The sequence below is a fragment of the Gadus macrocephalus genome, chromosome 16, assembly GCF_031168955.1.
Source record: "Gadus macrocephalus chromosome 16, ASM3116895v1".
Lineage (NCBI taxonomy): Eukaryota > Metazoa > Chordata > Actinopteri > Gadiformes > Gadidae > Gadus > Gadus macrocephalus.
Genome location: NC_082397.1, coordinates 10,050,338 through 10,077,479, shown reverse-complemented (window position 1 = coordinate 10,077,479; position 27,142 = coordinate 10,050,338). Strand labels below are relative to the sequence as shown.

General features: G+C 39.1%; 4 protein-coding genes across 4 annotated transcripts; 1 reads left to right on the top strand and 3 right to left on the bottom strand.

Moving 5' to 3' along the window:
* Positions 1–3,686: 3,686 nt before the first annotated feature.
* Positions 3,687–6,179, bottom strand: LOC132475176 (extracellular calcium-sensing receptor-like). Its single transcript, XM_060076182.1, has 2 exons — positions 6,173–6,179; positions 3,687–5,384 (listed from the first exon to the last, which is right to left on the bottom strand). Exons 1-2 carry the CDS (start codon positions 6,177–6,179, stop codon positions 4,477–4,479), a joined length of 915 nt encoding a protein of 304 aa, XP_059932165.1. The 3' UTR covers positions 3,687–4,476.
* Positions 6,180–12,340: 6,161 nt separating this feature from the next.
* On the top strand, positions 12,341–13,998 carry LOC132474597 (extracellular calcium-sensing receptor-like). Its single transcript, XM_060075380.1, has 2 exons — positions 12,341–12,633; positions 12,720–13,998. The coding sequence occupies exons 1-2, from the start codon at positions 12,430–12,432 to the stop codon at positions 13,821–13,823; spliced, it is 1,308 nt and encodes a 435-aa protein (XP_059931363.1). The 5' UTR covers positions 12,341–12,429; the 3' UTR covers positions 13,824–13,998.
* Positions 13,999–14,066: 68 nt separating this feature from the next.
* Positions 14,067–16,491, bottom strand: LOC132475175 (extracellular calcium-sensing receptor-like). The gene is made up of 3 exons (XM_060076181.1): positions 16,369–16,491; positions 16,079–16,239; positions 14,067–15,446 (listed from the first exon to the last, which is right to left on the bottom strand). Exons 1-3 carry the CDS (start codon positions 16,489–16,491, stop codon positions 14,378–14,380), a joined length of 1,353 nt encoding a protein of 450 aa, XP_059932164.1. The 3' UTR covers positions 14,067–14,377.
* Positions 16,492–21,895: 5,404 nt separating this feature from the next.
* Positions 21,896–24,321, bottom strand: LOC132474416 (extracellular calcium-sensing receptor-like). The gene has a single exon (XM_060075113.1). The coding sequence runs from the start codon at positions 22,939–22,941 to the stop codon at positions 22,021–22,023; it is 921 nt and encodes a 306-aa protein (XP_059931096.1). The 5' UTR covers positions 22,942–24,321; the 3' UTR covers positions 21,896–22,020.
* Between the last annotated feature and the right edge of the window lie 2,821 nt (positions 24,322–27,142).

Below are 27,142 nucleotides of genomic sequence, written 5' to 3'. Positions count from 1 at the left end.
CATGAGAAGATGATCAAAGGATGACAAGATCTTCCGTCGTTCAACTCAAGGTGAGGGGGTGGTTATTTTTGTTGTTGCTTGGTTGGTTCATACTGGAATAGAAGGTCTCCAGTCTGGAAGGTCTTTTGCATCCTTCAGGGGATGGTAGATTGCATTAAGGTGAGCATTAAGGGGGAGGGACTTTCTTGGTGTGAGGCAGGAATGTGCCACCATGCCACCAAAAATATAGTCAATCACTTGAGTTGGTCTCAGTATGGCTGGCATTAGCCAGACAAAACATACTAGTACCGAAAAATAAAAGGGCACATTTCATATGCACACATTTGACATTTTGTATGCATTGCCTAATTTCTTCTTGCATTGTCCTGAAATTTTACTGACAGTTCTCGCTGCATACAGAACTACCTTTTATTTGCATGCACATTTTCGACCTGCGTAGATGCAGCATTCATCGAAGGCTGCAAAACCTTTTACAGTGGAGGGATTTGGCATTTCTATTTTGCTGAATGCTGTATGGGTCCATATATTTCAAACAGCCAGCACCTGAATATGGCTAAGTATAATTGTATTATTCTTACTAGTAACTATTAGGGGTGTAACGGTACACAAAAGTCACGGTTCGGTACGTACCTCGGTTTTTAGTTTTAATAGTTAAGGGGAATTAAAAAAAAAAAAAAAAGCAGCACTGAAAACACCAATAAACTTTGTTATGGCATTTCCGTTTCTGAATTCCCAGTGAGCTGGGTTTGTACAGCTCGCTTTTTTTTTTCACAGCAACGGTGATAGTAACACCTGGATGGGGCCTTTTCAAATGCGTGTGCATGTTAAAGTGCTGTAAGTAGACACAGGGAGCCCTATCCATAGCCGGACAGCCTGTCGGAGACCCTCTCCGTAGCTTACGTGCACATCCAATATTTTTAACTATGCGTCGAAACCATGGACCTATTGGTCGACGCAACGGAGACGGCAAGGGCCAATTGCATTGCGTATCCGACATCCCGACTGAGAGCTGCTGATCGTATATCTTATACACTGTATAAGATAGATCGGGCGGCCAATTGCATTGCGTATCCGACATCCCGACTGAGAGCTGCTGAAGGGATTACGGAGTCGGAGTAGCCGACTCGCCGAGCACAGCAGGACCGAGAAAAAAAATAAAAATAATAGTTTCACTTCTGACACCAATGTAGTGACCTCGCCGGTGACATAATGATGTCGAGTCATTAGTAGTTGAAGGTAGTTTTAATGAACCAAAACCAGGTCACTGAAACCTGTAACGACATAACCAACGGCAGAAAACCGACCCAAAACAAACCCCGGTTACCCCGGCAACCCCCAACACGGTCTCACTCGCGTGCAGGCCCCCACCCTCCTGTTCTTCCAAAGCCCTCCCCCAGCTGACCTAATGATTCGCCCCCACGCTGATTGACAAGAAGAACATTACAATACATGCACATAGAACAACTGGCATAACGGACAACGAAATATAATGCAACACATAACACAAACTATTTAACTGTCCCAGGGTCGCTACATTACTTTGGCTAAACGGTCCGGGTGGAACTCCGACTTCAAGTTTTAAATTCCGTATTGCAAAACAAGCCTTTACATTCACCATATTAACGCTATGTACGCCACGTTTACGAACCGCGGTACACCTCTGTAACCGCACCGAAGTGCCTGTACCGTGACGGTTCGGTACAAATACGTGTACCGTTACACCCCTAGTAACTATCTGTACTGCTAATGTTCTTTGGTACTATTAACACCTTGTGTAAAATCGAAATAGCGGAGCAGTGATTTATTGCCTTGGAAAGACATCCTACCGAATACATTTTGGAAACCATATTCTGGTCAGTTAGTACCAATCTGAAAACAAGAAACAGCTAAAATAATTTACACAGGTCTCGCATGTTGCAGTAGTTCAGATTAAAGAACAGTAAGACTTAAAAGTACCTTCTTTATTGTGTACTTTATGTCTTAATGTGTATGCTGCTGTGATACATTTTTTTAAATGGATGCTTTTGTGTTTGGCAAGGCTAAATTAAGAATTACCTGTACGATGGTACCAGCACCAAAGGCTGGGGAAGCTGGGGATCAAAGGGTCACCATCACCATGCTAATCTGAGCGCCTTCATTTCCTTTATAGATCTGACTAGTTAATGTAGAGGTCGATTTTTCAGTTATTTTAATCCTGAAATCTTCCAATGCTATGTTTTGAGGTTATTCATATTTGGGGCTATGCACGATTTGGGGGTATGCACGATTTATTTTTGTTATTGCTGCTTCAACTATAGTTTATGCATTCCTCAATAAAGTAAATTGAGCTATGTCATGGGTTAGCAGGGTTGGGTACCGTTCACATTCGCTACCAGTACCCAACGGTACTTTTTCTTTATAACTCAAATGTAAAAACAAACTTTTATATTCATTCTCTAAAGACCCTTACTCCTTTTGGTCTAAACGTGGATTTTGAATTGAAATGTTTTCTCTGATTATTAAATATGCAAAACTGTTACTTCTACGGGTCCTGGCCCCACTCTTGATCATCAGTTAGTTAGTTGGACAAGATTGCACTGTCTATGACGGCCTCTAGTGGCCTGATATACCACAAGTAATGTATCTTGTCACTTCTAATATGCTTGTATATTATCCTTTAAATATATAAACTTCTTTGGGTATTTTCATACATTGTTCTTTGGCTTAAGGGATTTTGGTGAATATCCCCTGGTTGTTGACCGCACTTGACTGCACTTTATATGCACTTGAATGCACTTTATATATGCATTGACTGCACATAACTGCACTTTATATATATATGTATGCATGTGTATGTATGTATGTATGTATGTATGTATGTATGTATGTATGTATGTATGTATGTATGTATGTATGTATGTATGTATGTATGTATGTATGTATGTATGTATGTATGTATGTATGCATGTATGTATGTATGGGTGTATGTATGTTATTGTTAGGAACACAATTGTAATGTGTTGAATTACTGATGAACACCCTTACTCATTGCAGAATACCATCTTGTTGTTTACCCAACTTATTCCACATAGGGGTATTCCACACGAATTATTGTTAAGAATCTAACCTACCTGTTTTTTACCTGACTTAATCCATTTAAATGAATTATTGACATTAGAAGTTACTTGAATTATCATGTTGGACTGTTGTTATATTGTGTATATTGTATGTATAGATGAATGGAAACCAAATCATGGCGCTAATTGATTACAGGTTGTTTCAGACCAATCAACAACCAGGGTCCACCATAAAAGGTGTGTTCTTTCACTGTTTGGGTGTGAAACTTGAAAAAGGCCTCAGGCCGAAACGTTGTTCATTAAAATATTATTTGGCATCTGAACAAGAGTGTGCGGTCTGTCTCAACCTGTCTATAACTCAAATGTAATCCATTCATGTAAGACCAGAGGTGAAATACACAATTAACGGCTGTCTAGATGGGGAGGAGCCAATGTGTCTGAACATGATAGTGGCATGTTGTGTTTGAACTCTTTAGGTCCAGCAGAGGGTGGGGAAGTGCTGTACGACCATAGTTTGAAAAAACAACATACTCAGTTCTGTTAAAGTTTTGAGTAGCGGATTTAATAAATGAATGGATAAGTATGACTAACAAAAGGAAAGTTCTTGCAGATCTAGCATTTCTTCTATATTTAATATTTAGTTGGACCCATACAGTCAATGGGTTGACCTGAATTAACATTGTGAGGTACAGTAGACATTTGTGTAAATGTGTCACCTCATTGCCATATAATGACAATGGCCTGAAGGTTAAAGTTGACTAGGATGGATATTGGGTCCGGTTTTCCTATCCATCTATTGAATCATAAAATGCATCTTCTTTTTTCAAATGCTCACTGCCTTGCTCCACTCTAATCCGAGGCCCAACCAGCTCTATGGCACTATAGTTGCTACTAGGGCATTGCTTCTTAGGTGGTTGAAATGCAGTTACCTATATACCTTTTTATCTATATTATGCTAAACTGTTTTCTGTAAGTAAAAAGGCGTTGTGCTCATCAGTTACATCTTTTTAGTGAAGTATTTCAACATTTTCTTTAAAAACAAGAGGACACACCGCATGGCTATCGTATGATCCACAGTTCTGTCATGGTTTTATCAAACACTACAGTATCTGCAGTCCTAATATATCATTAGTAATATACAGCATACATTAAACCTGAGATCCTTAAACAAGCCTAGGGTGACCAAAATACAAAGTAAGTTGCCAAATTAGGGCAGTTGAATTTAATGCTTACATTTTCAGCAATTTGGAGAACAATCAAATGGGAATTTAGCCATGGTCACATCGCTGGTGCTGTTAAGATGGCCTGATTCAGAAAAGTTGCAATCAGTCCTTAATAACCTGTCATCATAACTTAATTGGTGTGCTTAACCAATTGCGTTATAATATCCGGGCTCTTTGAAAAAAGTTTATTGTATGATTTAGTTTTTACCTCTACCCATAATAGCTTTTTTGGTATTTTTCTCAGGTTTAAGCAAAATTATATAACACTTTGGACAAAACAGTGCCGCCAACAGCCCAAAACTAGAAGCGAGAATGGCAAATACCTCTACAGCATCTGCATATTTTCCAGGGGAGTTAATATAGGCTGGGATAAAGGCTATCCAAACAGCACAGAAGACAAGCATGCTGAAGGTGATAAACTTGGCCTCATTGAAGTTATCTGGTAGATTCCGTGCCAAGAATGCAAGCAAGAAGCTGAGAATAGCCAGTAAGCCAATATATCCTAGTAATAATCCGAATCCAATTGTGGACCCTACAAGACACTCAACAATTATCTTGTCACTATGATATTGTGTGTTTTTATGAGGAATAGGTGAGGAAGACACAAGCCAGGTTGTACAAATTGCTGCTTGGATTAAGGTCAGAAATACAATTGTCCCCCTCTGTTGCATTGCCCCAAACCACTTTAGACTACCGCCAACTCCTGGTTTGGAGGCCTTGAATACCGCCAGAACTACCATGGTCTTCACCAGGATACATGAGACGCATAGAACAAAGCTGATCCCAAATGCTGCATGCCTCCACTGACAAGTCCACAGCCTTGGCTGACCAATGAAAAGTAATGAGCACAAGAAGCACAGTTTGAGTGACAGCAGAATGAGGAAGCTGAGCTCTGAGTTGTTGGCCCTAACCACTGGGGTGGTACGATGATAGGTGAAGACTCCAATAACAATAGTGCATAAAAGTGCACCGGATAATGAAGCAGTGGTCAAGGAGATGCCCAGTGGTTCCAAGTAGGAAAGAAATTCCATTCTTTTGGGAACACAATGATCACGTTGTGAGTTGGACCAAAAATCCTCCGGACAGCTGGTACATTCTGTTGAATCTGACAAACAATAGCAAGGTTCTATCAGGTATATATTGCGTAATAATATATCCGTCTCTGTCTGTCACTTTCTGTCGATCTCTGTGTTTGTGTCTCTCGATAGATATATAGATATCTACAATATGCATGCAATGTATTGAAAACAAACCTGTCTCATTACTAATTTTGCCTGCTGAACAAGGGATGCAGTCGAAGCAGCAGACAGGTTCACCCTTCTTTCTGGCCATGCGGGTGCCAGGGGGACAGCTGTCACTACAAACCGATTTGGGTGGCTAAGGGGAGATAAGTTTATTGCATTATTACTATTTCATAGTAATATGACGGAGATAGCATAATTATCTGACCAAATGTAAGCAAACCTTTTTAGATTCAAAATTCCAAAAGATTTTGTCTTCATGAAGGATGAGATCATCGACTTTCGATGCCAATTCTTTGATTTCTCCTACATTTTTAACCTGTGTGACTCTATCTGGAAGCCACATCCAGTTCATCACATCATAGATTGGTAAAGCATCCCCATTTTCATTAAATGACACATGATCACCAAATTGTGTAGTGAAATTCACCATTTGCAAGTAATGTACAAGCTATGAGGTAAGAGAACAAAGGGTGATACACTGAGAATAATCATACTCTTTGCAAACTGGAAACCATGGTATATAATTGACTTCTTAATCTTTCAATGTCTGGAAATAACTTTTTTCTAAAGTAAAATTTATTCAAGATGATTTAATCTTTCAAAAATGTACTAATGTTATGTTAAATGAAAGTTGAAGCGGAACTCTGACCTGCCATGCTTCTAGACTTTGTAAACTGGCACAGCTTTGATCTTTGAATGGACCATTCCCTGGGACACATTGCAGCATGTCCTGTAGGGCATGTGCAAGGGCATATACTGCCTTGTACACATTATACTCTGGCCTGAGGTTAGACATATCAAAGAATTCATCTTTTATATTCCTTAGATCCTCATTCCCTGTACATTGTCTTTCCTGTGTCGGGTTTTCCACCTCCATTCCAGCAGATACAAACCTACAATGAAATATATTCTCCCAAAACTGCTTCACCTAATAAATGGGGAATCGAATCAAACATAAATAGCATTTAGATCACATATAAGATTCTCGTAGGAATACATAAGAGTATTCCTACGAGATATATTAAAGGCAGTGTGTAAAACTTGAGATTCTGAATCAGTCTGTAAGAGGAAACCCGCACTAAATTGTTGTCCTGGCTGTTGAGTGTTTCATTGTCAGGGTGTATTCTCAGTAGGAAATCCCTTAGTCCTGGTATCTCCCCCCGGCGGATGGCAATGCCAAGAGCTCCTGCAAGAAAGGGCATATAGCTTGGGGTCTGTAACACAGTGGCTGCAGTCCATGCTTCGCTGGCGATCCACTGCAGGCCTGTAACATTCTGCTTTACCACCTGAGGAGTCAAGTGTGTAATTCAAAACGTCAATCAAAAGAATGAATATATTTCATGCTTTTTTACTGTAATATATCTGAATAGGATAACAGTAAAAAATATCTAAATAGGCTTCCACATTGTGTCGTTCCTTAATCAATTGTATCACTACTTCATAATGCCATGAGCCCAAATTAACTTTGGGCTTGATCTTACAAATTACTTAAGCAAAATCACATTTTGGAATATCTTAAACCCTAACCTCTTGCATAAGATTAAGCATGTGGGTCTCATGTGCAAAGACTATAACCACACGGCTGGTAGATTTCCGCATAATGCCAACTATCCTTTCGTATTCAGTTCGGTAATTCTTCCTTGGCAGAGTCTCCAGATAAGCCAGACAGCCTCTGCCAGACTGTGCCATGTCTGACTGTAAGTATCGGGCAGCGTGGAGGCCATAGTCATCATCACTGATCAACATTCCAACCCAGGTCCAGCCAAACCGCCTCAGAATCTGGAGCATAGCTCGCACCTGGTTGGACAAAAACAATCTGAAACGGATTATGTAACATATTCCTGCATGTTTCTAATTAAAATATGAACAGGGTTCTTGACTTATGCATGAAGATGATATTGTTATTGTCTTAATGGAATCGCTTTACCTGAAATGCATCACTTGGAATAGTTCTAAAGAATGATGGGAAACGCTTCCTGTCACTCAAACAGGAACATGTGGCAAAATAACTCACCTGTCGAAGGCAAAGATGATTAGCATTGTATATCTGCATCTTTTTGTTATTGCAACTCATGCACCATATTAATAAGGATTAATTTGACCAGATTCTTATTTTTTTTTTTTTTTTACAGTAGCCATGTCTATTTGTAATGGTTAGAAACCTACCAAAGGTAGATTGTACAAGCTTACGATGCTAGAAATGGCAATAGTACGTGTCGAGGAGGAATCTCCCACAATTCCTAGCAAAGGAGGCTTCCCGAAACAGCTCTCATTTAATTGCAAGGGCTCTCCTCTGCCACTGGTCATAGACAGAGCTGCACGGAATGAGATCCCTAGTTTGACACAGCTATCATATAGACTGTATCCCAATGATATATTAGGTAGCAGTTTGGAGTTTCTATTAATTTCATCAACAGCAAAGGCCATGGTCTGGGCCTGTCTGAACCCTAGAACATCAAAGCTGTAAAATAGACAAGTTAACAAGATAACAATAATTATTGTGTAATTATTATTGTATAATTATGAGTGTGTCAATTTTTTTTCTGAATATATCTTCATCAAAGCAATCACCCATTGCAGATGGGGTCCTTTGGTTCTGAAGTAAAGGATAGTTCAGAAAATGTTGTGTAAAAGTTGATTCCAAATAACCCTCCCAGAATAACATCACCAAACTTGTGCATTCCATTCAGATGAAATTGTCTCTGTAATATGCAAGAAAAGGGACCTGTTGAAGACATTTGGGAAGAGAAAGAGAACAAAAATAAAAATACACATATAAGCAAGTGTGATTCCTTATGGGCTCTCATAACTGCCCTCTAATATGCTCCCCACCTCTTCTAATGTTTTTTTTCCCAAACACTTGATTTTATAAACGGTGTAACCCCTTTGCGATTTGACGTCATTATTTAATATACCCATCTCCTATCACGACTGGGCAGACATTTTAGGGGTGGAGCTTGAATTGCATTATACCAGTGCCATTCAACATAGTCACAAGATAAAATATTTAAATATTAGAGGCTTTGTGAAATTTAGTTGCTCCAATTTGTATTATGAAATAAATTCACTTTGAATTGTTTTTGAACTGAAGTCAGAAACCCGTCATTCAAGCAATGACCACTAGATGGTAGTATCACACTGATTATGTGTCGTCCCTTTTCGGCTAACATGTTCAGCTCTTGTTATTGTGCACCAAGCAAGTAACTAACAGGGTGTGGATCTATATATGTGATAATAGGCTGTACAGGGGTTTAGACGGCTCCAGTATTTCAGTATCCATGTGCACTCATTCATTTCCTGTATTGCCTCCTGATTAAACATTTCCATCTCAAACATATTATTTTTAAACTGCACATACTTGGTCGATGGTCATCAACATGTATCCAGAGATATTCCCACTAGATGGGTGTATTACAGATTTAATGGTGGTGTAATTTATTTTGCTCTGTATTCCTATGTTCGTGGTTAGCCTGGTCATGACCTTTGCCCTTTTATTCCTCCTTATCCAGCAAGATATACAGCCCTATCTTGTTTATATTTATTTATGCAATCTACCTTGATAGGTAATAGGCAAAACAACAATGAAGGGTAAAAACAATGTTAAACCCTATTCACTTAACAATTCTCCAAAATAAACCAGGTTTATATTGTTATCAGTTATAACGATAATAATTTGAACACGGTTTGACCTTTTCTACTTTTAAACGTAAGCAGCAGACATATAATTTTTTTAAACTAGGAAATAAGGAGAAACTGGTTTCCTTGATTTTTCTTCATCAACCTAGATGTAAGCAACCTGGTTTATGTAAATACTACTCTAAAACGGCCCTGAGCAAATATATTGGACAAACAACGTCCCTGTAATCTCCTCAATAGTAATAATAATGTATTTTCTTGCGTCTTTGTTTTGTTTGTTGAAATGCACATAATTTTTCTTAACCAGACTGGTTGCTTGCGATTGGAAGTGGAGAATACTAATACAATAATAAGGAGGATTCAAGACGGTGAACAAATAAGCACTGAAGCATTAAATGACGTATATACTCTAAGAGAGGCACAGCATCTATTAGAAAGTCTATATAAACTAAACCGAAGAGCTGCCTGATCCACAACACATTGGGTCATTCTAAGAATGACCAGTTTTACCATTACTTCTGGGCCAACCCCTTTTCTGGGTTTGGTTGTGCTCTGGCTTGCTCTTGCTTTGCATGAGTCTGCAGTTGGCCATCTACAGAGAACTGGCACTACAGGACCTGAGAATGGTGGTAAGGTTGGGATAGGGGATTTTTCTGATACAGGGAATTCTACTAATTCTGTTAAATGTATGCTTCGAGGCACTCCTCAACCCCCTGTATTCACACTGGACGGTGACTATCTAATAGGAGGTGCCTTTTCGATACATTACTACATGAAAACAGTGAAGCATAACTACACAAGCCTACCAGAGCCCATAGAATGTACAGGGAGGTGAGTTAGAGGACAAAGACCTGTGATCAAGAAAATTGTATTGCTGATATATACATTTTGATTATAGATATTATTAACCATACAAAGCACAATTTATTCAGTGCAGTTAGTTTGAATTAATTAAATTATATAACATTAGCTGTTCAATTTGTATGTGTCTGTCTGCAGCATGGATACCAGAGAACTGCGCATTTCTCGGGCTATGGCCTTTGCCATTGACGAGATTAACAAAAGCTCTGGCATTCTGCCGGGCATTACACTCGGTTACCAAATCCATGACACTTGTGCCTCAGTTCCATTGACGGTCCAGGTGGCATTCCAGTTTACCAATCCCCCTCAGCTGTTGTCTGACAACAGTAAAGTGTGTTCACAAACTGGAAGCGTGCTGGCTATTATTGGTGATTCTGGATCCACACAGTGCATCAGCATTTCACGCATTGTCGCGCCATTTGACATCCCCTTAGTAGGCTATATATTTTTATTCTGCAGAATTATGTAATCTTTATTTCAGGGCCTAGAGTAAAAACGAATCATGCGTAATGTTTATTTCTTTTTCTTAGGTCAGTCACTTTGCTACATGCGCTTGTTTGTCTGAAAAGACTCAATTCCCAACATTTTTTCGAACCATCCCGAGTGACCAGTTCCAGGCCGATGCTCTTGCAAAACTTGTGAAATATTTTGGTTGGACTTGGATTGGAACTGTCCACTCTAACTCAGACTATGGCAACAATGGTATGGCGTCCTTCCTACGAGCAGCGCACAAAGAGGGTATATGTGTGGAATACTCTGAATCATTCAATCGAAATGATCCAGCAAGCAAAATTCAACAAGTTGCCGACGTTATCCGCAGGTTTATACATTTTTTACTATTAATATATTCAGAATATTAAGGTGAATGTCAATTTGACAAATGTAATGTTCATTAGACTTTGTGAAATGTAGGTTGCATAGAAAAAAAGAGTTGGGCTATAATTTAATTTAAACATTATGACATTTCTACAGGTCCACAGCCATGGTTGTCGTATTGTTTACAGCCACTGGTGATTTGAAGTTTCTACTGGAGGAGCTGACTCGAAATCCCTCTCCTCCTCGCCAGTGGATTGGCAGTGAGGCCTGGGTAACCGATCCGGAAGTTCAGAGTTTCAGGATTTGTGCAGGAGCCATCGGATTTGCTATTCCACAATCTGTCATACCAGGTTTTAGAGAATACATTATGGATCTTTCTCCTGCTAAAGTGGCTGCTTCCCACTTGCTTACCAAGTTCTGGGAGGGTGCATTCAACTGCAAGCTAAAAAAACGTGAGAAATAGACTTCCTAACAGAATCCTTCATTTCTATATCTATAATTAATGCAAACCAAATAATACAAAGTAAAAAGCTAATATAAGCATAACGTTATGTTTTTTTTCATTATTAAAGCTTTAATGTGTAACATTTCAACAGGCTCGTAGCTTAAAATTAATTGGAAACATTTGTATTCAATGCTGATCTATAGTGATATCAATTATATCCATAAAATCGCATCCTATAATGGATTAATTCAACAAAATGCAAATCCTGGCCAGCCCTTGCCCAAACCCCTCACACTCACATCACCCAGAAAAGGTACTCTGGTCGGCTACTAACTGGGAGGGCCTGAATCTTACACATAGTTGCCCTAATACTACCTAATTCTATCTATTGAAAGAAGAATACTTTCAAAGTCTTTTATTGTTTTTATTGTGACAACACATTGTCCCGCTAAGCTTATTACATTTAGTCTGCTTATATTCTGATCGCTTTTATCCCAGCATATATCAGTTCCCCTGGAAAGTTCACTGTAGCTGTCGAGATCTTTGCCATATTGTCCTCTAGTTTTGGGTTGATTTTCTGTATATTTGTTCCAAAATGTTTTATCATTTTGTTTAGACCAGAGAAAAACACCAAGAAAAATGTAATGGGTAAAAAATAACTGGTTGATTTTCATTATTGATCTTAAATTGAATCTTACACATAGTTGCCCTAATACTACCTAATCTACCTTATTCTATCTATTGAAAGAAGAATACTTTCAATGTCTTTTATTGTTTTTATTGTCACAACACATTGTCCCGTTTCTCTGTTTCTAGAAGCTGGCTTAGTGGAAAAAGTATGTGATGGAACTGAAGATCTACAGAAGCTCCAAAACCCATACACTGATACTTCTCAGCTCAGAATCACAAACATGGTTTACAAAGCTGTTTATGCAATAGCACACGCTGTACACAATATTGTGTGTAAGAAGATAAACTCCACAGTACAATGTGACCGATTTATCAAAATAGAGCCAATGCAGGTCATTATCATTCATATCGTACCTTGATAATTGAAAATGAAACCATTTACCATTGATACACACTTTACTCACAAAGAATTGTTTTGTTTATTATGTTCATCTGAACAGGTCCTTGATCAGTTGAAAATGGTGAATTTCTCTCGTAATGGTTACCACGTCTCATTTGATAACAATGGTGACCCTGTGGCCTTCTATGAGCTGATTAACTGGCAACAAAATAGAAAAGGGGATCTCGAGTTTGTAACAGTGGGAAACTACGATGAATCTCTTTCTCCTGGACAGAAGTTTACTATAAAAAGGGAAATCCGTTGGACAGACAGTAGCACACAGGCAGGGAGAAGTATACATTGAATCCTTTTTACTTTTAACTTTTTTAAAACCGACAATGGGTATTTATATGTTTATGTGTGCCTCAGGTGCCTGTATCCATATGCAGTGACAGCTGTCCACCAGGAACACGCAAGGTTTTGCAGAAGGGGAAGCCAATTTGCTGCTATGAATGTGTACCATGTGCTGAAGGAGGAATAAGTAATACTTCAGGTATAAGCAATGGTATTAATCCTAATGTCAACTATAGACATACTGCAAAACCTTCCCTAATTATATATTTCTCTTTCTTAGATTCATCTGACTGCTTGTCTTGTCACAAGGAGTTCTGGCCCAATGCAGAGAAGACCTTATGTCTTCCAAAGCCTGTTGAGTTTCTTTCTTTTCATGAGGTTTTGGGAATCATCTTGACATCATTTTCAGTTGGAGGAGCATGTTTAACCATTGTTACAGCCATAGTTTTCTTCCATCATAGGTATACTCCAATAGTTAGGGCCAACAACTCTGAACTGAGCTTTCTTTTGCTCTTCTCCTTGACTTTGTGTTTCTTGTGTTCTCTTACATTCATTGGTCGTCCCTCGGACTGGTCCTGTATGCTTCGCCACACAGCCTTTGGGATAACATTTGTCCTCTGTATTTCTTGTGTTCTGGGAAAGACTATAGTTGTGTTAATGGCATTTAAAGCCACACTGCCAGGTAGCAACATTGCTAAATGGTTTGGCCCTACACAGCAGAGAATGACTGTAGTATCTTTTACATTTGTTCAAGTCTTGATATGCATTATTTGGTTGGTTCTTAGGCCTCCTTTCTCTATTAGAAACCTGACCACCTACAATGAGAAAATAATTCTAGAATGTGCATTAGGCTCAGCGATCGGTTTCTGGGCTGTGCTTGGGTACATCGGTCTCCTTGCTGTATTTTGTTTTGTTTTAGCTGTTCTGGCCCGAAAACTACCTGACAATTTTAATGAAGCTAAGCTTATTACATTTAGTATGCTTATATTCTGTGCTGTTTGGATCGCTTTTATCCCAGCATATATCAGTTCCCCTGGAAAGTTCACTGTAGCTGTTGAGATCTTTGCCATATTGTCCTCTAGTTTTGGGTTGATATTCTGTATATTTGTTCCAAAATGTTTTATCATTTTATTTAGACCAGAGAAAAACACCAAGAAAAATGTAATGGGTAAAAAATAACTGGTTGATTTTCATTGATTAATTAACAAGCTTTTGTTAATTAATCAAGAAAGAATGCAAACTTTATAATATAACTAAAACGTTATTTTATTTTGATCTTCTTATAGGCATATTTCTGTACTTAGTTACGTCTGCCATCGATTGTTTAATAGATAACATAAGTAAGTTGGATTTTGAGTGTATTGTACGAATACATCAATTTCAAATAAAGATTTATTGTGCCATTCATGAATGCCTAAAATGTTTAAAGTCCTAATTGCAACATTTGTTGTAATTGGAAGCATTCCATTATTACATGTAATTTCTAAAGCTATTGATACCCATGTTACTGAAGAAAGAAGTTGGGAATGGGATATTGGGTAAAGTAAAATTTGCTTTGTGCAATATAAAACACCATGAATGCAGGAATCACAATGTTGAATACAAGATTTATTCGCTTCCGATATGTTGGTCAAACTATTCAGTAAAGATCTATAACTTACTTACATCTACATTAGCTACAATCACAGACCTCCACTGATTATTTCTATGTATTCAAAATGATAGCCATGTTACTATGATCTTGGTGTGCCCCTTCCCATCAAAGCTTTTTTATTATTTTTCTCAGGCTTCAGGATAATTATGTAACACTTAGGTCCAAATAGGGCCAGTAACAGCCCAAAACTTGAAGCTAGAATGGCAAATGCCTCCACAGCATCTGCATATTTTCCAGGAGAATTGATATATGCTGGGATAAAGGCTATCCAAACAGCACAGAAGACCAACATGCTGAAAGTGATAAACTTGGCCTCATTGAAGTTATCTGGCAGATTCCTTGCTAAGAAAGCCAGCAAGAAACTAAGAATAGCTAGTAAGCCAATATAGCCTAGTAAAACTACAAATCCAACTGTCGACCCCACTACACACTCAACTGTTATTTTTTCCTTGTAGTACTGTGTGTTTTTATGAGGAGTTGGTGAGGACGACATAAGCCAGGTTGTACAAATTGCTGCTTGTATTAAAGTAAGAAATAAAACAGTCCCCCTCTGTTGCATTACCCCGAACCACTTCAGACTATTGCCCCCTCCTGGTTTGGAGGCCTTGAAAACTGCCAGAACTACCATGGTCTTCACCAGGATACACGAGACACACAGCACAAAGCTGATCCCAAAGGCTGCTTGCCGCAACTGGCATGTCGACAGCCTTGGGTGGCCAATGAAAAGCAAGGAGCACATGAAGCATAGTTTGAGTGACAGCAGAATGAGGAAGCTGAGCTCTGAGTTGTTGGCCCTAACTACTGGCGTGGTCCGATGATGGATGAAGATTCCAAAAACAATTAAACATAAAAGTGCACCAAATAATGAAGCAGTGGTCAAGGAGATGCCTAGGGGTTCTATAAAGGAAAGAAACTCAATGATTTTGGGTTCGCAGTGATCACGTTGGGGGTTGGACCAAAACTCTTCTGAACAGCTGGTACATTGTGTTGAATCTAACAGAAAACAATTAAATAGTTTTAGTCTTTGCGTTTGACAATATATGTACAATTGATTTGAAATATATTTGTATTGCAAACAAACCTGTCTTATTGCTAACTTTTCCTTCTGAGCAAGGAATGCAGTCGAAGCAGCAGACAGGTTCACCTTTCTTTATGGCCATGCGAGTGCCAGGGGGACAGCTCTCACTACACACTGACTTGGGAGGCTAAGGGAGGAACAAGTTGATTGCCTTTAAAAATATTCCACCTTTCAGACTATGACAAATTAAACTTGTCAAGGATAATAGATAGATTGTCAGCAGACCTTTTTAGATTCAAAATTCCAAAAGATTTGGTCTTCCTTAAGGATAAGATCATCTATTTCTGAAGCCAATTCTTTGACCTCACCCACATTTTTAACCTCTGTGCTTCCATCTGAGAGCCACATCCAGTTCATCACATCGTAGATTGGTAAAACATCCCCACTTTCATCAAATGAGACTTGATCACCAAAATCTGTTGTGAAATTGACCTTTTGCATGTAATATAAAAGCTGTATGGTAGGAATGAGGAGTAAATAGTGAAAAAAAGTATGTTGGACTATTGAGTTCTCAAATGAACATTATACAAAATCATTAGAAAATGTCAATTCATTTTTCATTATGGAAATGATTGAAAACAGACCTGCCATGGCTCTAGTCCCTGTAAACGGGCACAGCTTTGACCTTTGAAAGGCCCACTCCCTGGAACACACTGGAGAAGGTCATGTAGGGCATGTGCCAGGGCATATACTGCCTTGTACACATTGTACTCTGGCCTGAGGTTGGACAGATCAAGGAATTCAGTGTCTACATTCTTTAGAATCTCATTCCCTGTACACAGTTTTTCCTGAGTCTGCCCTTCAAACTCCGTTCCAGGAGATACAAACTTGCACTGAAATATGTGCTCCCAAAACTGCTTTACCTAATGAAGGGGAATTCATGATGAGGGGGATCATAAACAAACATAAGTATCATGTATTGGTCACATATACATTGAAAAGTATTCCTACAAGATATTTGATTATGAATCTGTGTAGAATGAAACCCGTACTAAATTGTTGTCCTGGTTGCTGAGTGCATCCTTGTCGGCGCGTATTCTAAGGAGGAAGTCCCTGAGGCCTGGTATCTCTCCCCGGCGGATGGCAATGCCCAGAGTGCCTGCAAGAAAAGGCATGTAGCTGGGGGTCTGTAGAACAACAGCTGTAGACCAGGCTTCACTGGCCATCCACTGAAGGCCCGTAACATTTTGCCTCACCACCTGTGGATTGGAATGTATATATATATATATTTTAAAAAAAGTAAGCACAGTAATGCATCTACTGCAACATATTTTAGCTTTTTACTTCAAATTTCACAAAAAACTACAATTGTAATTGTTCTTTGAAAATATCTAACCTCTTCCAGTAGATTAAGCATTTGGGTTTCATATGCAAATACAATAACCACACGGGATGTGGATTTCTTCATTATACCAACAATCCTTTGCAGCTGATCTAAATCGTTTCTCTTAGGCAGAGCCTCTAAATAAGCAAGACAGCCTCTCCCAGACTCGGCCAGGTCTGACTGGAAGGATCGGGCGACGTTGAGTCCATAGTCGTCATCACTGATTAACAAGCCTAACCAAGTCCATTTAAACCGTCTGACAATTTGGAGCATAGCTCGCACCTGGTTGAATGAAAAATCAAATTAAAACAACATAAAAATGCCTTTCAGAACATTTCCCTTCATGTTTCCTGTGGTAATTAATGTGCTCTACCTGGAATGCATCACTTGGAATAGTTCTAAAGAAGGACGGGAACCTCCCCCTGTCAGTCAGACAGGAACAAGTGGAATAATAACTCACCTGTCCAATGTAAAGGTAGAAACAATTGTTACCATTTATCTGCCTGAATTTTTTTAGAATTTACTTCATTCTTTTTGATTATTAATTTTAAATGTAATGGCAATCATCAACCAAAAGCCTTGTCTTTTTAAAAATGAGGTTAAAACTTACCATTGGAACCCTGTACAAGCTTACTAAGCTAGAAATAGCAATAGTACGTGTTGAGGAAGAATCTCCCACAATTCCTAGCACAGGAGGATATCCATAACAGCTCTTATTTAATTGAAATGGCTCTCCGCTGCCGCTAATCATAGACAGAGCTGCACTCAATGAGTTCCATAGGATTCCACAGCTATCATATAGATTGTATCCCAACAATATATTAGGAAGCAGTATGGAGTTTCTGTTAATTTCCTCAACAGCAAAGGCCATGGTCTGGGCCAATCTGAAACCTAGAGGATGAAAGCTAAAAGAAAACGAAATTATCCTTAAACAACATTGTTATATAGTTAAACTGGCTTTATCAATATTCTTAGACATACTCACCCAAAGCAAATGGGATGGTTTGGCTCTGAAGTAAAATAAAGTTCAGAAGATTCAGTGTAAAAGTTCAAAGTAAAAATCCCTCCCAGAATGACATCCCCAAACTTGTGCATTCCATTCAGATTAAATTGTCTCTTTGATGTACAAGAGAAGGGACCTGTTGAAGACATATGAGAGGAGAAAGAGACCAAAAACAAACAAACACAAATTATCAAGTGTGATTCCTTATGAGCTCTCATGACTGCCCTCTAGTCTGGCCCCGCTTTCTGAACAAATTTTTTCTCAAACACAACTTTATATGCGGTATAATGCCATCCCCTTTGCCAATTTAATTTTTTTTTTGCTGTATGTATTGAGACTAGACTGACTTTTTGGGGAGGGAACTGGACTGCATTACCATAGAAACATTACAGAATGACTGAATAATATATGTAATTAAAGCAACAATTCTAAACATACAACAATTCTACTGCTTCGTTGATGAAATGGCTTTAACTTGACTGAGGCTTTTTTAGATATCTTGCAAACTTTCATTTCACGTGGTATTTTTTTGTGCACATGAATAATAATTTTTTAATTATACAATTTTACATTACATTTTTCATTTCAATTAAATTTTATTTGTATAGCCCCTAATAACCATTACAGTCTCAAAGGGCTTAACAGGCCAAATATTTATGGCACAACATTCCGACAAAGCCATAAATCCAGACTCAACTTATAACAGTAAAAAAAAAAGAAGCACATCATGGGATATTTAGTTTGGAACTGTCTTCTGCTAAGTATTTTGTGATAAACTGAGAGAGTTGTATTAATGTTAATTGAATAATAAATGTAAATATTCTTTAACGTATGCTTATTTTGCCACCCTGCATAAGAAATTCTGTGACATTTACCAACACAACAGTGTCACCCCATATAGCGAAATGTTACGATTGATTACTAAGTAACGACAACATTTCTATGTTCCTATTCTTCCAAAAACGGAGGTGGTCATTGCAAAGTGACTTCTCGATGTACAAGCCCTGTATATTACCTTGTGTTGTTGTCTTAAATGTTTGAAAAATCTGTTTTCATAATGCAAAAAGTACTTTTGTACATGCAACTCGTCAGACTTCCCTTATACTTGGGTAGTGTCTGCCCTGATATTGACAACCAATTGTACATAGATATCCCACATGTATACGCATTTCAGAGGTAGTCCCCTGAATAAAAATGAAACATTTAATGGACAAAGGAAGTGTATTATCTTTCATTGTTGTATTTATTTTATTTTGTTTGGTTTGGGAGTGGATTCCGGAGACGGTGACTGAATCAGTAAATGACTTGGACTGTAAGAGAGTCAATATCTTTTGGAGTCTATATAAACTTGTAAAATCTGTTGTAGGAGGCACCTAATTTTTATCAAATAGGCCTGTGTAGAAAAAGGATGAGGAGTTCTGTTATTGTTTTGTTTGGGTAACATACCTTTTTAGATATTGTACCAGTTGATCATCCACACACCACTGAGGCATGTGGTTTTACTGGGCTTCTCATGCACAAAGACACAGGTAGATATGTAGAAAACCGGTTTATTGCAGAGTTTGAAGGTTTGTTGCATGCAGAGCAGGATTTGAATACTGACATGCCAGATCTATCTCCCTGAGTGTGTGTGTTAATGGCTGGTTTATCCTGTGTGCCTTGATTGCCCAAAGCACCACAGGTGTGCAGCCTCATCCATCCCCAGAGGTTAATTAGTCCGTCTCAGCCGTCAGCTGAGGCTGTTTTGTTTTGTTTACGCCCCTCTAAAAATATATCTGCAAATACTTCAACGTCTAACATGGTAGCATAATTAACAAAAACAATTGGACACTTAACAGTGTTAGAAAACCTAAATGAAATAAATTAAAACTCGAACCACCATTGTCCCACAACACCCCAGTCTGACCCCCTCCCCCTCCATCTCTGAGACCGGAAACCTGGGCTGCTGCCATTGCTGGCGGAGGGGACTGGAGGTGCTTTCTGGGTCATAGAGGCCTCATGGGTTACATGAGATATTGCCAGACCAAGCTTAATCAAAAAGTGCATTTGGTTAATTTACGAGTGAATTGTATCAGACATGTATTTAATTTAGACATTGTACTGTGACATGTGTAAAGTAGTGTCCAAACATTTTCAACATCTACAGCCTGGATTGTCATGGCATTCAAAACGTTGGAAGATTTCAGGCCTCTGTTGAAGGACTTGAACCGCAAGCCCTTTATTCCACGCCAATGTGTAGGCAGTAGGGATGTGCCCCCATCACTGGGGCCAACCGGGGACACACGCATCTCGAAGCATTGCCAATGATCCGATACATTAAAGAAACATAGGAAGCAACTACCAATGTGATTCGACACGATTTGAATAAACTCAATGAGATTCAACACAATGCAAAATAAGATGCAAAATAAGATGCTATGCAATGCAATACGATACAGAGTTGGATTTTATTTCTTTGGTTATTTTTAAGCAAACAGAAAATCATAAATTAACCCAAAAAGTTTAATTTTTAGTTCACAATTATTTCACATACTTTTTTTACCTGTAAAGAACACTTGGCCCTTTAACAAAAAGGCCTTTCCGTAGACAAAACAGTAAAACTGGGCCCGGACCTGGTCTTAAACCAGATTTTCTTTCTTGTTCTGTCTCAAGCGACACTTTAATAACACCTTACACATTAATCAGTTAAACAATTTAAGAATGATCTGCATTAACAATGAAGCATAGTGCAATGTACTCCAACTAATGCAAGCAGTGGGATGTGCTTCTTTTTAGCAATGGCGGCTGTTGGTTTTTAATGTGAGGGAGGAAGGACTGCGTGCTTGGTTGCCATTGGACTGCTTGCACTGTTAGTGGCATATGGTGGCATAAGTTTGTGAGACTCAAGTTGTTTCAGGGGTTTTTGGTGAACTACCAAATAGCAGGGAGGGATAATTATGTGAATTGATACAAATCCACTAGTGGCAGCATTGTACTTTGAAAGCTGGTGGGCAGCATGTCTTGGACTACAAGTGCAGAAGGAATGGATGCAAAGCCAATTAGTCAAATCGGACCTACTCTTGATTGGTAAAACTAAAAAAAATCAGGGCCTATCATTGGGCCTATTTTTTTTTTACAATTGTTTTAAGAAAAATGAAGACACAAGACCAAAAGTGATGCCATTTAAAATGCATAATGCTCTGAATCATTCACTAACATTCTTTCCACGATATCAAACTGAATGGTCAGAGTAACAAACAATTAAAAGAACAAGAACATTATTTCAAAACATTGTTTGAGGCAAATGTGGATGTTAATGGATGTTTCAGAATGTGGGTCAAGGTGTTAGGCAAATTAAGATTGAGGGGACTTAATTTATAGATCAAGTCAATCCTTGCTCCACAGCTCGGCAGCGGGCAGCACGGCCGCAGGCTCCGCAGCCCGGCCACGGGTAGCCCTGCCCGGCCGCGGGCTCCGCAGCCCAGCCCTGCCCGGCCGCGGGCTCCACAGGAAATTAATGGGAGTCAATGTAGGCTGAGGGAGGAACGTCCACCCTGAAGTAATTGTCAATAGGCGATAAGGGGTGCTAATGTCCCTTTACCAAGGGAAACGAACATTACATATACAGAGGCATTAAAGTAGTCATATTTAAGGCCGTTAATTAATTACAGTACAGGAAACGTGGGTCGGACTGCCCATCCCAGCGGCAGCCCTTTAGTAGCGAATCACAGTCCGGCAGGGGTGGGGGGCGGCAGTAGCTCAGGATGTAGAGCTCGTTGACTGGCAACCCGAAGGTTGCTAGCTCAATCCTCGGCTGGGATCCCCGGCTCCTACCATCCCCGAAATGCTCACAGAATGCAAAATGCAAAATGAGGCATGTACACGAAGTTCAGATTTCTTTTACCTATCGGCAACAAATTTTGGCACCAAATCTTTTGGAGACTGAAATATGTATGTATACCCCAAATTTGACAACTTTTGACCAGTCCTCCGTGGAGATGTAGGCATTACCAATCCGGAATAATAATAATACCCAAACCCTAGATTAACAATATGTATCCACAGATACACTGAGAATACCTAATTAGGCTTGCTTAAGCTGGTAGAAAAAAGAAGAGGTCTCATCACTCTGTGGAAAACAAGATTTATTCTCTTTTAACATACATGTTGATAAGTCAAACTAATACAGATCAACAAAATAACTGTGGTTGTAATTTGAGATCTGTAATGATTTCAAACTACAATTGAAAATGAACTTTAAATAGAAGGTAGGTAGTGTAGTAATTCTACTCATCAACTAATTATTTTCTTTTTAAAGGATTGCCAGATACCATGTTTTTATGATATTGGTTTTCCTCGCCCCATTAAAGCTTTTTTTGTGTTTTTCTCAGGCTTCAGGATTATTATGTAACACTTTGGTCCAAATAGGGCCAGTAACAGCCCAAAACTGGAAGCTAGAATGGCAAACACCTCTACAGCATCTGCATATTTTGCAGGAGAGTTGATATAAGCTGGGATGAAGGCTACCCAAACAGCACAGAAGACCAACATGCTGAAGGTGATAAACTTGGCCTCATTGAAGTTATCTGGTAGATTCCGGGCCAAGAAAGCAATTAAGAAACTTAGAATAGCCAGTAAGCCGATATATCCTAGTAAAACTCCAAATCCAACTGTCGATCCCACTAAACACTCGACTATTATCTTGTCTTTGTAGTACTGTGTGTTTTTATGAGGTGTTGGTGAGGACGACATAATCCAGGTTGTACATATTGCTGCTTGTATTGAAGTAAGAAATACAACAGTCCCTCTCTGTTGCATTACCCCAAACCACTTCAGACTACCACCACCACCTGGTTTGGAGGCCTTGAATACCGCCAGAACAACCATGGTCTTCACAAGGATACACGAAATACACAGCACAAAGCTGATCCCAAAGGCTGCTTGCCGCAACTGACAAGTCGACAGCCTTGGGTGACCAATGAAAAGCAAGGAGCACATGAAGCATAATTTGAGTGACAGCAGAATGAGGAAACTGAGCTCTGAGTTGTTGGCCCTAACTACTGGCGTGGTCCGATGATTGATGAAGATTCCCAAAACAATTAAACATAAAAGTGCACCACATAATGAAGCAGTTGTCAAGGAGATGCCCAGGGGTTCCATATACGAAAGAAACTCGATGATTTTGGGTTCGCAGTGATCACGTTGGGGGTTGGACCAAAACTCCTCTGGACAGCTGGTACATTGTGTTGAATCTAACATAAAATAACAAAAGTAGTTTTAGTCTTTGCGTTTGACAATATATGTGCAATTGATTTGCAGTAAAGAAATACATTTATTGCAAACAAACCTGTCTCATTGCTTATTTTTCCTTCTGAACAAGGAATGCAGTCGAAGCAGCAGACAGGTTCACCTTTCTTTATGGCCATGCGAGTGCCAGGGGGACAGCTCTCACTACACACTGACTTGGGAGGCTAAGGGAGGAACAAGTTGATTGCATTTAAAAATATTCCACCTTTCATACTATGACAAATTCAACTTGTCAAGGATAATAGATAGATTGTCAGCAGACCTTTTTAGATTCAAAATTCCAAAAGATTTGGTCATCCTTAAGGATAAGATCATCTATTTCTGAAGCCAATTCTTTGACCTCACCCACATTTTTAACCTCTGTGCTTCCATCTGAGAGCCACATCCAGTTCATCACATCGTAGATTGGTAAAACATCCCCACTTTCATCAAATGAGACTTGATCACCAAAATCTGTTGTGAAATTGACCTTTTGCATGTAATATATAAGCTGTATGGTAGGAATGAGGAGTAAATAGTGAAAAAAAGTATGTTTTACTATTGAGTTCTCAAATGAACATTATTTAAAATCATGGGAAAATGTCAATTCATTTTCATTATTGAATTTAATGAAAACAGACCTGCCATGGCTCTAGTCCCTGTAAACGGGCACAGCTTTGACCTTTGAAAGGCCCACTCCCTGGAACACACTGCAGAAGGTCATGTAGGGCATGTGCCAGGGCATATACTGCCTTGTACACATTGTACTCTGGCCTGAGGTTGGACAGTTCGAGGTATTCAGTGTCTACATTCCTTAGAATCTCATTCCCTGTACACAGTCTTTCCTGAGTCTGCCCTTCAAACTCCATTCCAGGAGATACAAACTTGCACTGAAATATGTGCTCCCAAAACTGCTTCACCTAATGAAGGGGAATTTATGATAAGGGGGATCATAAACAAACATAAGAATCATTTATTGGTCACACATACATTTAAAAGTATTCCTACAAGATATTTGATTCTGAATATATCTAAAATGAAACCCGTACTAAATTGTTGTCCTGGGTGCTGAGTGTGTCATTGTCAGGGCGTATTCTCAGAAGGAATTCCCTGAGGCCTGGTATCTCTCCCCGGCGGATGGCAATGCCCAGAGTGCCTGCAAGAAAAGGCATGTAGCTGGGGGTCTGTAGATTAATGGCTGTAGCCCAGGCTTCACTGGCCATCCACTGTAGGCCCGTAACATTCTGCTTCACCACCTGTGGATTGGAATGTATATATTTTTTTAAAAAGTAAACAAAGTGATTCATCTGCTGCAACATATTTTTGCTTTTCACTTTAAATTGCATTTACTTAAAAGACACCTAAAATGTTCATTGTTTTTTGAAAATATCTAACCTCTTCCAGTAGATTAAGCATGTGGTTTTCATATGCAAATACAATAACCACACGGGATGTGGATTTCTTCATTATGCCAACAATCCTTTGCAGCTGATCTAAATCGTTTCTCTTAGGCAGAGCCTCTAAATAAGCAAGACAGCCTCTCCCAGACTCGGCCAGGTCTGACTGGAAGGATCGGGCCACGTTGAGTCCGTAGTCGTCATCACTGATTAACAGGCCTAACCAAGTCCATTTAAACCGTCTGACAATTTGGAGCATAGCTCGCACCTGGTTGAATGAAAAATACAATTTAGAAATTTAAAATAAAATAAAAATTGCGGAACATTTCCCTACATATTCCCTGGGGTAAGGAATGTGCTCTACCTGAAATGCATCACTTGGAATAGTTCTAAAGAAGGATGGGTACTGCCTCCTGTCACTCAGACAGGAACAAGTGGAATAATAACTCACCTGTCCAATGTAAAGGTAGAAACAATTGTTACGATTTATCTGCCTGAATTTCTTTCGAATTGGCCTTTGACTTTATTCTTCTTGATAAGTAATTTTAAACGTAATGGCAATCATCAACCAAAAACCTTGTCTGTTTAAAAATGAGGTCACAACTTACCATTGGAACCCTGTACAAGCTTACTAAGTTAGAAATAGCAATAGTACGTGTTGAGGAAGAATCTCCCACAATTCCTAGCACAGGAGGATATCCATAACAGCTCTCATTTAATTGAAAATGCTCTCCGCTGCCACTGGTCATAGACAGAGCTGCACTCAATGAGTTCCATAGGTTTCCACAGCTATCATATAGATTGTATCCCAACGATATATTGGGAAGCAGCATGGAGTTTCTGTTAATTTCCTCAACAGCAAAGGCCATGGTCTGGGCCTGTCTGAAACCTAGAGGATGAAAGCTAAAAAAAAATAGGAAATTATTCATAAACAACATTGTTATATAGTTAAAATGGCTTCGTCAACACATTCTTAGACACTCACCCGAAGCAAATGGGATGGTTTGGCTTTGAAGTAAAATAAAGTTCAGAAGATTCAGTGAAAAAGTTAAAAGTAAAGATCCCTCCCAGAATGACATCCCCAAACTTGTGCATTCCATTCAGATTAAATTGTCTCTTTGATATACAAGAGAAGGGACCTTTTGAAGACATATGAGAGGAGAAAGAGACCAAAAACAAACAAACACAAATTATCAAGTGTGATTCCTTATGGGCTCTCATGACTGCCTTCTAGTCTGACCACGCTTTCTGAACTAAATTATTTCTCAAACACAATTTTATATGCGGTATAATGCCATCCCCTTTGCTAATTTACTCTTTTTTTTATTGCTGTATGTATCTAGACTAGACAGACTTTTGGGGGAGGGAACTAGAGTACATTACCATAGTAACATTAAAGTAATAAGAAAGAATTAAAATAACAATTCTAAACATCCGAAAATTCTACTGCTTCGTTGATGAAATGGCTTTTACTTTACAGAGGCTGTTTTAGATCTTGTCGTGTGTTATCTTTTTGTGCACATGTATAATGTTTTATTGATGATGCAATTTTACATTCCGAAAAAGCCATAAATCTAGAGCCACTCAGAAACTTATAACAGTAAAAAAATCATGAGATATTTAGTTTGGGAGTGTCTTCTTTTGAGTATTTTGTGATGAACTGAGAGAGTTCTATTAATGTTAAATGAAACATTTAAGTGACAGAGGAAGTGAATCTTACATTGTTATAGTTATTTTATTTTGTTTGGTTAGGGAGTGGATTCCAGAGATTACTGAATCATTAAATGACTTAGACTGTAAGAGAGTCAATATCTTTTGGAGTCTATATAAACTTGTAAAAGCTGACGTAGGAGCCACCTCATTTTTATCAAATAGGCCTGTGTAGAAAAAGGATGAGGAGTTCTGTTATTGTCCTTTTTGGATATTGTACCAGTTGACCATGCACACGCCACTGAGGCGTCTGGCTTTACTGGGCTTCTCATATACAAAGACACAGGTAGATATGTAGAAAACCGGATTAGCTCAGGAGGTAGAGCAGTTGTCCTGTAACCGAAAGGTTGTTAGTTCAATCCCCAGCTCCTCCTAGCTGAATGTTGATGTGTCCCTGAGCAAGACACTTACTAACTGCTAACTGCTCCTGACGAGTTGTTGCCTTGCATGGTTTACTCTGTGTCAATGTGTGTATTAAAATGATATAAGTCGCTTTGGATAAAAGCGTCTGCTAAATGTCTGCTAAATGCCCTATTTGTAATTGTATTACAGAGTTGAAAGGTTTGTAGCATGCAGAGCAGTTGTTGAATACTGACATGCCAGGGCCTCGTTTCCCGATCACGATGGATCTTCGCTCGTACGATCATTCTCACGATGGATCGTGCGGATCGTGAATTTCTTTGGAGCGTTTCCTGAAACTCCTCTTAACAGGAATGCGCTTTCACTGCACTCACGACGTTCGTAGGATTGTAACTGTCTGCTGACACGGTGCTGAAATGGGCCCCGTACTGAGGGAGACGCAGGAAAATGGGGTTGAAAAGCGTTATATCTCCCCATCAAGGCCAACAGCAGAGTAGCCTTCAAAACAAATAGACTGCAATCATTTTAATGCTAAAGATATTAAAACACAATTGATTAGGCCTAGGCCGACATATATATCGATCCTAATCCTGATTGCATGTGCGTAATTTTTTTCACGCCATTTTCCCCCCTTCGATATTACAAAAATCAAAATAAGCTTGTGTGACAACTAGGTGTTGATTTCTGAAACATGCTTTGCGCAGCAA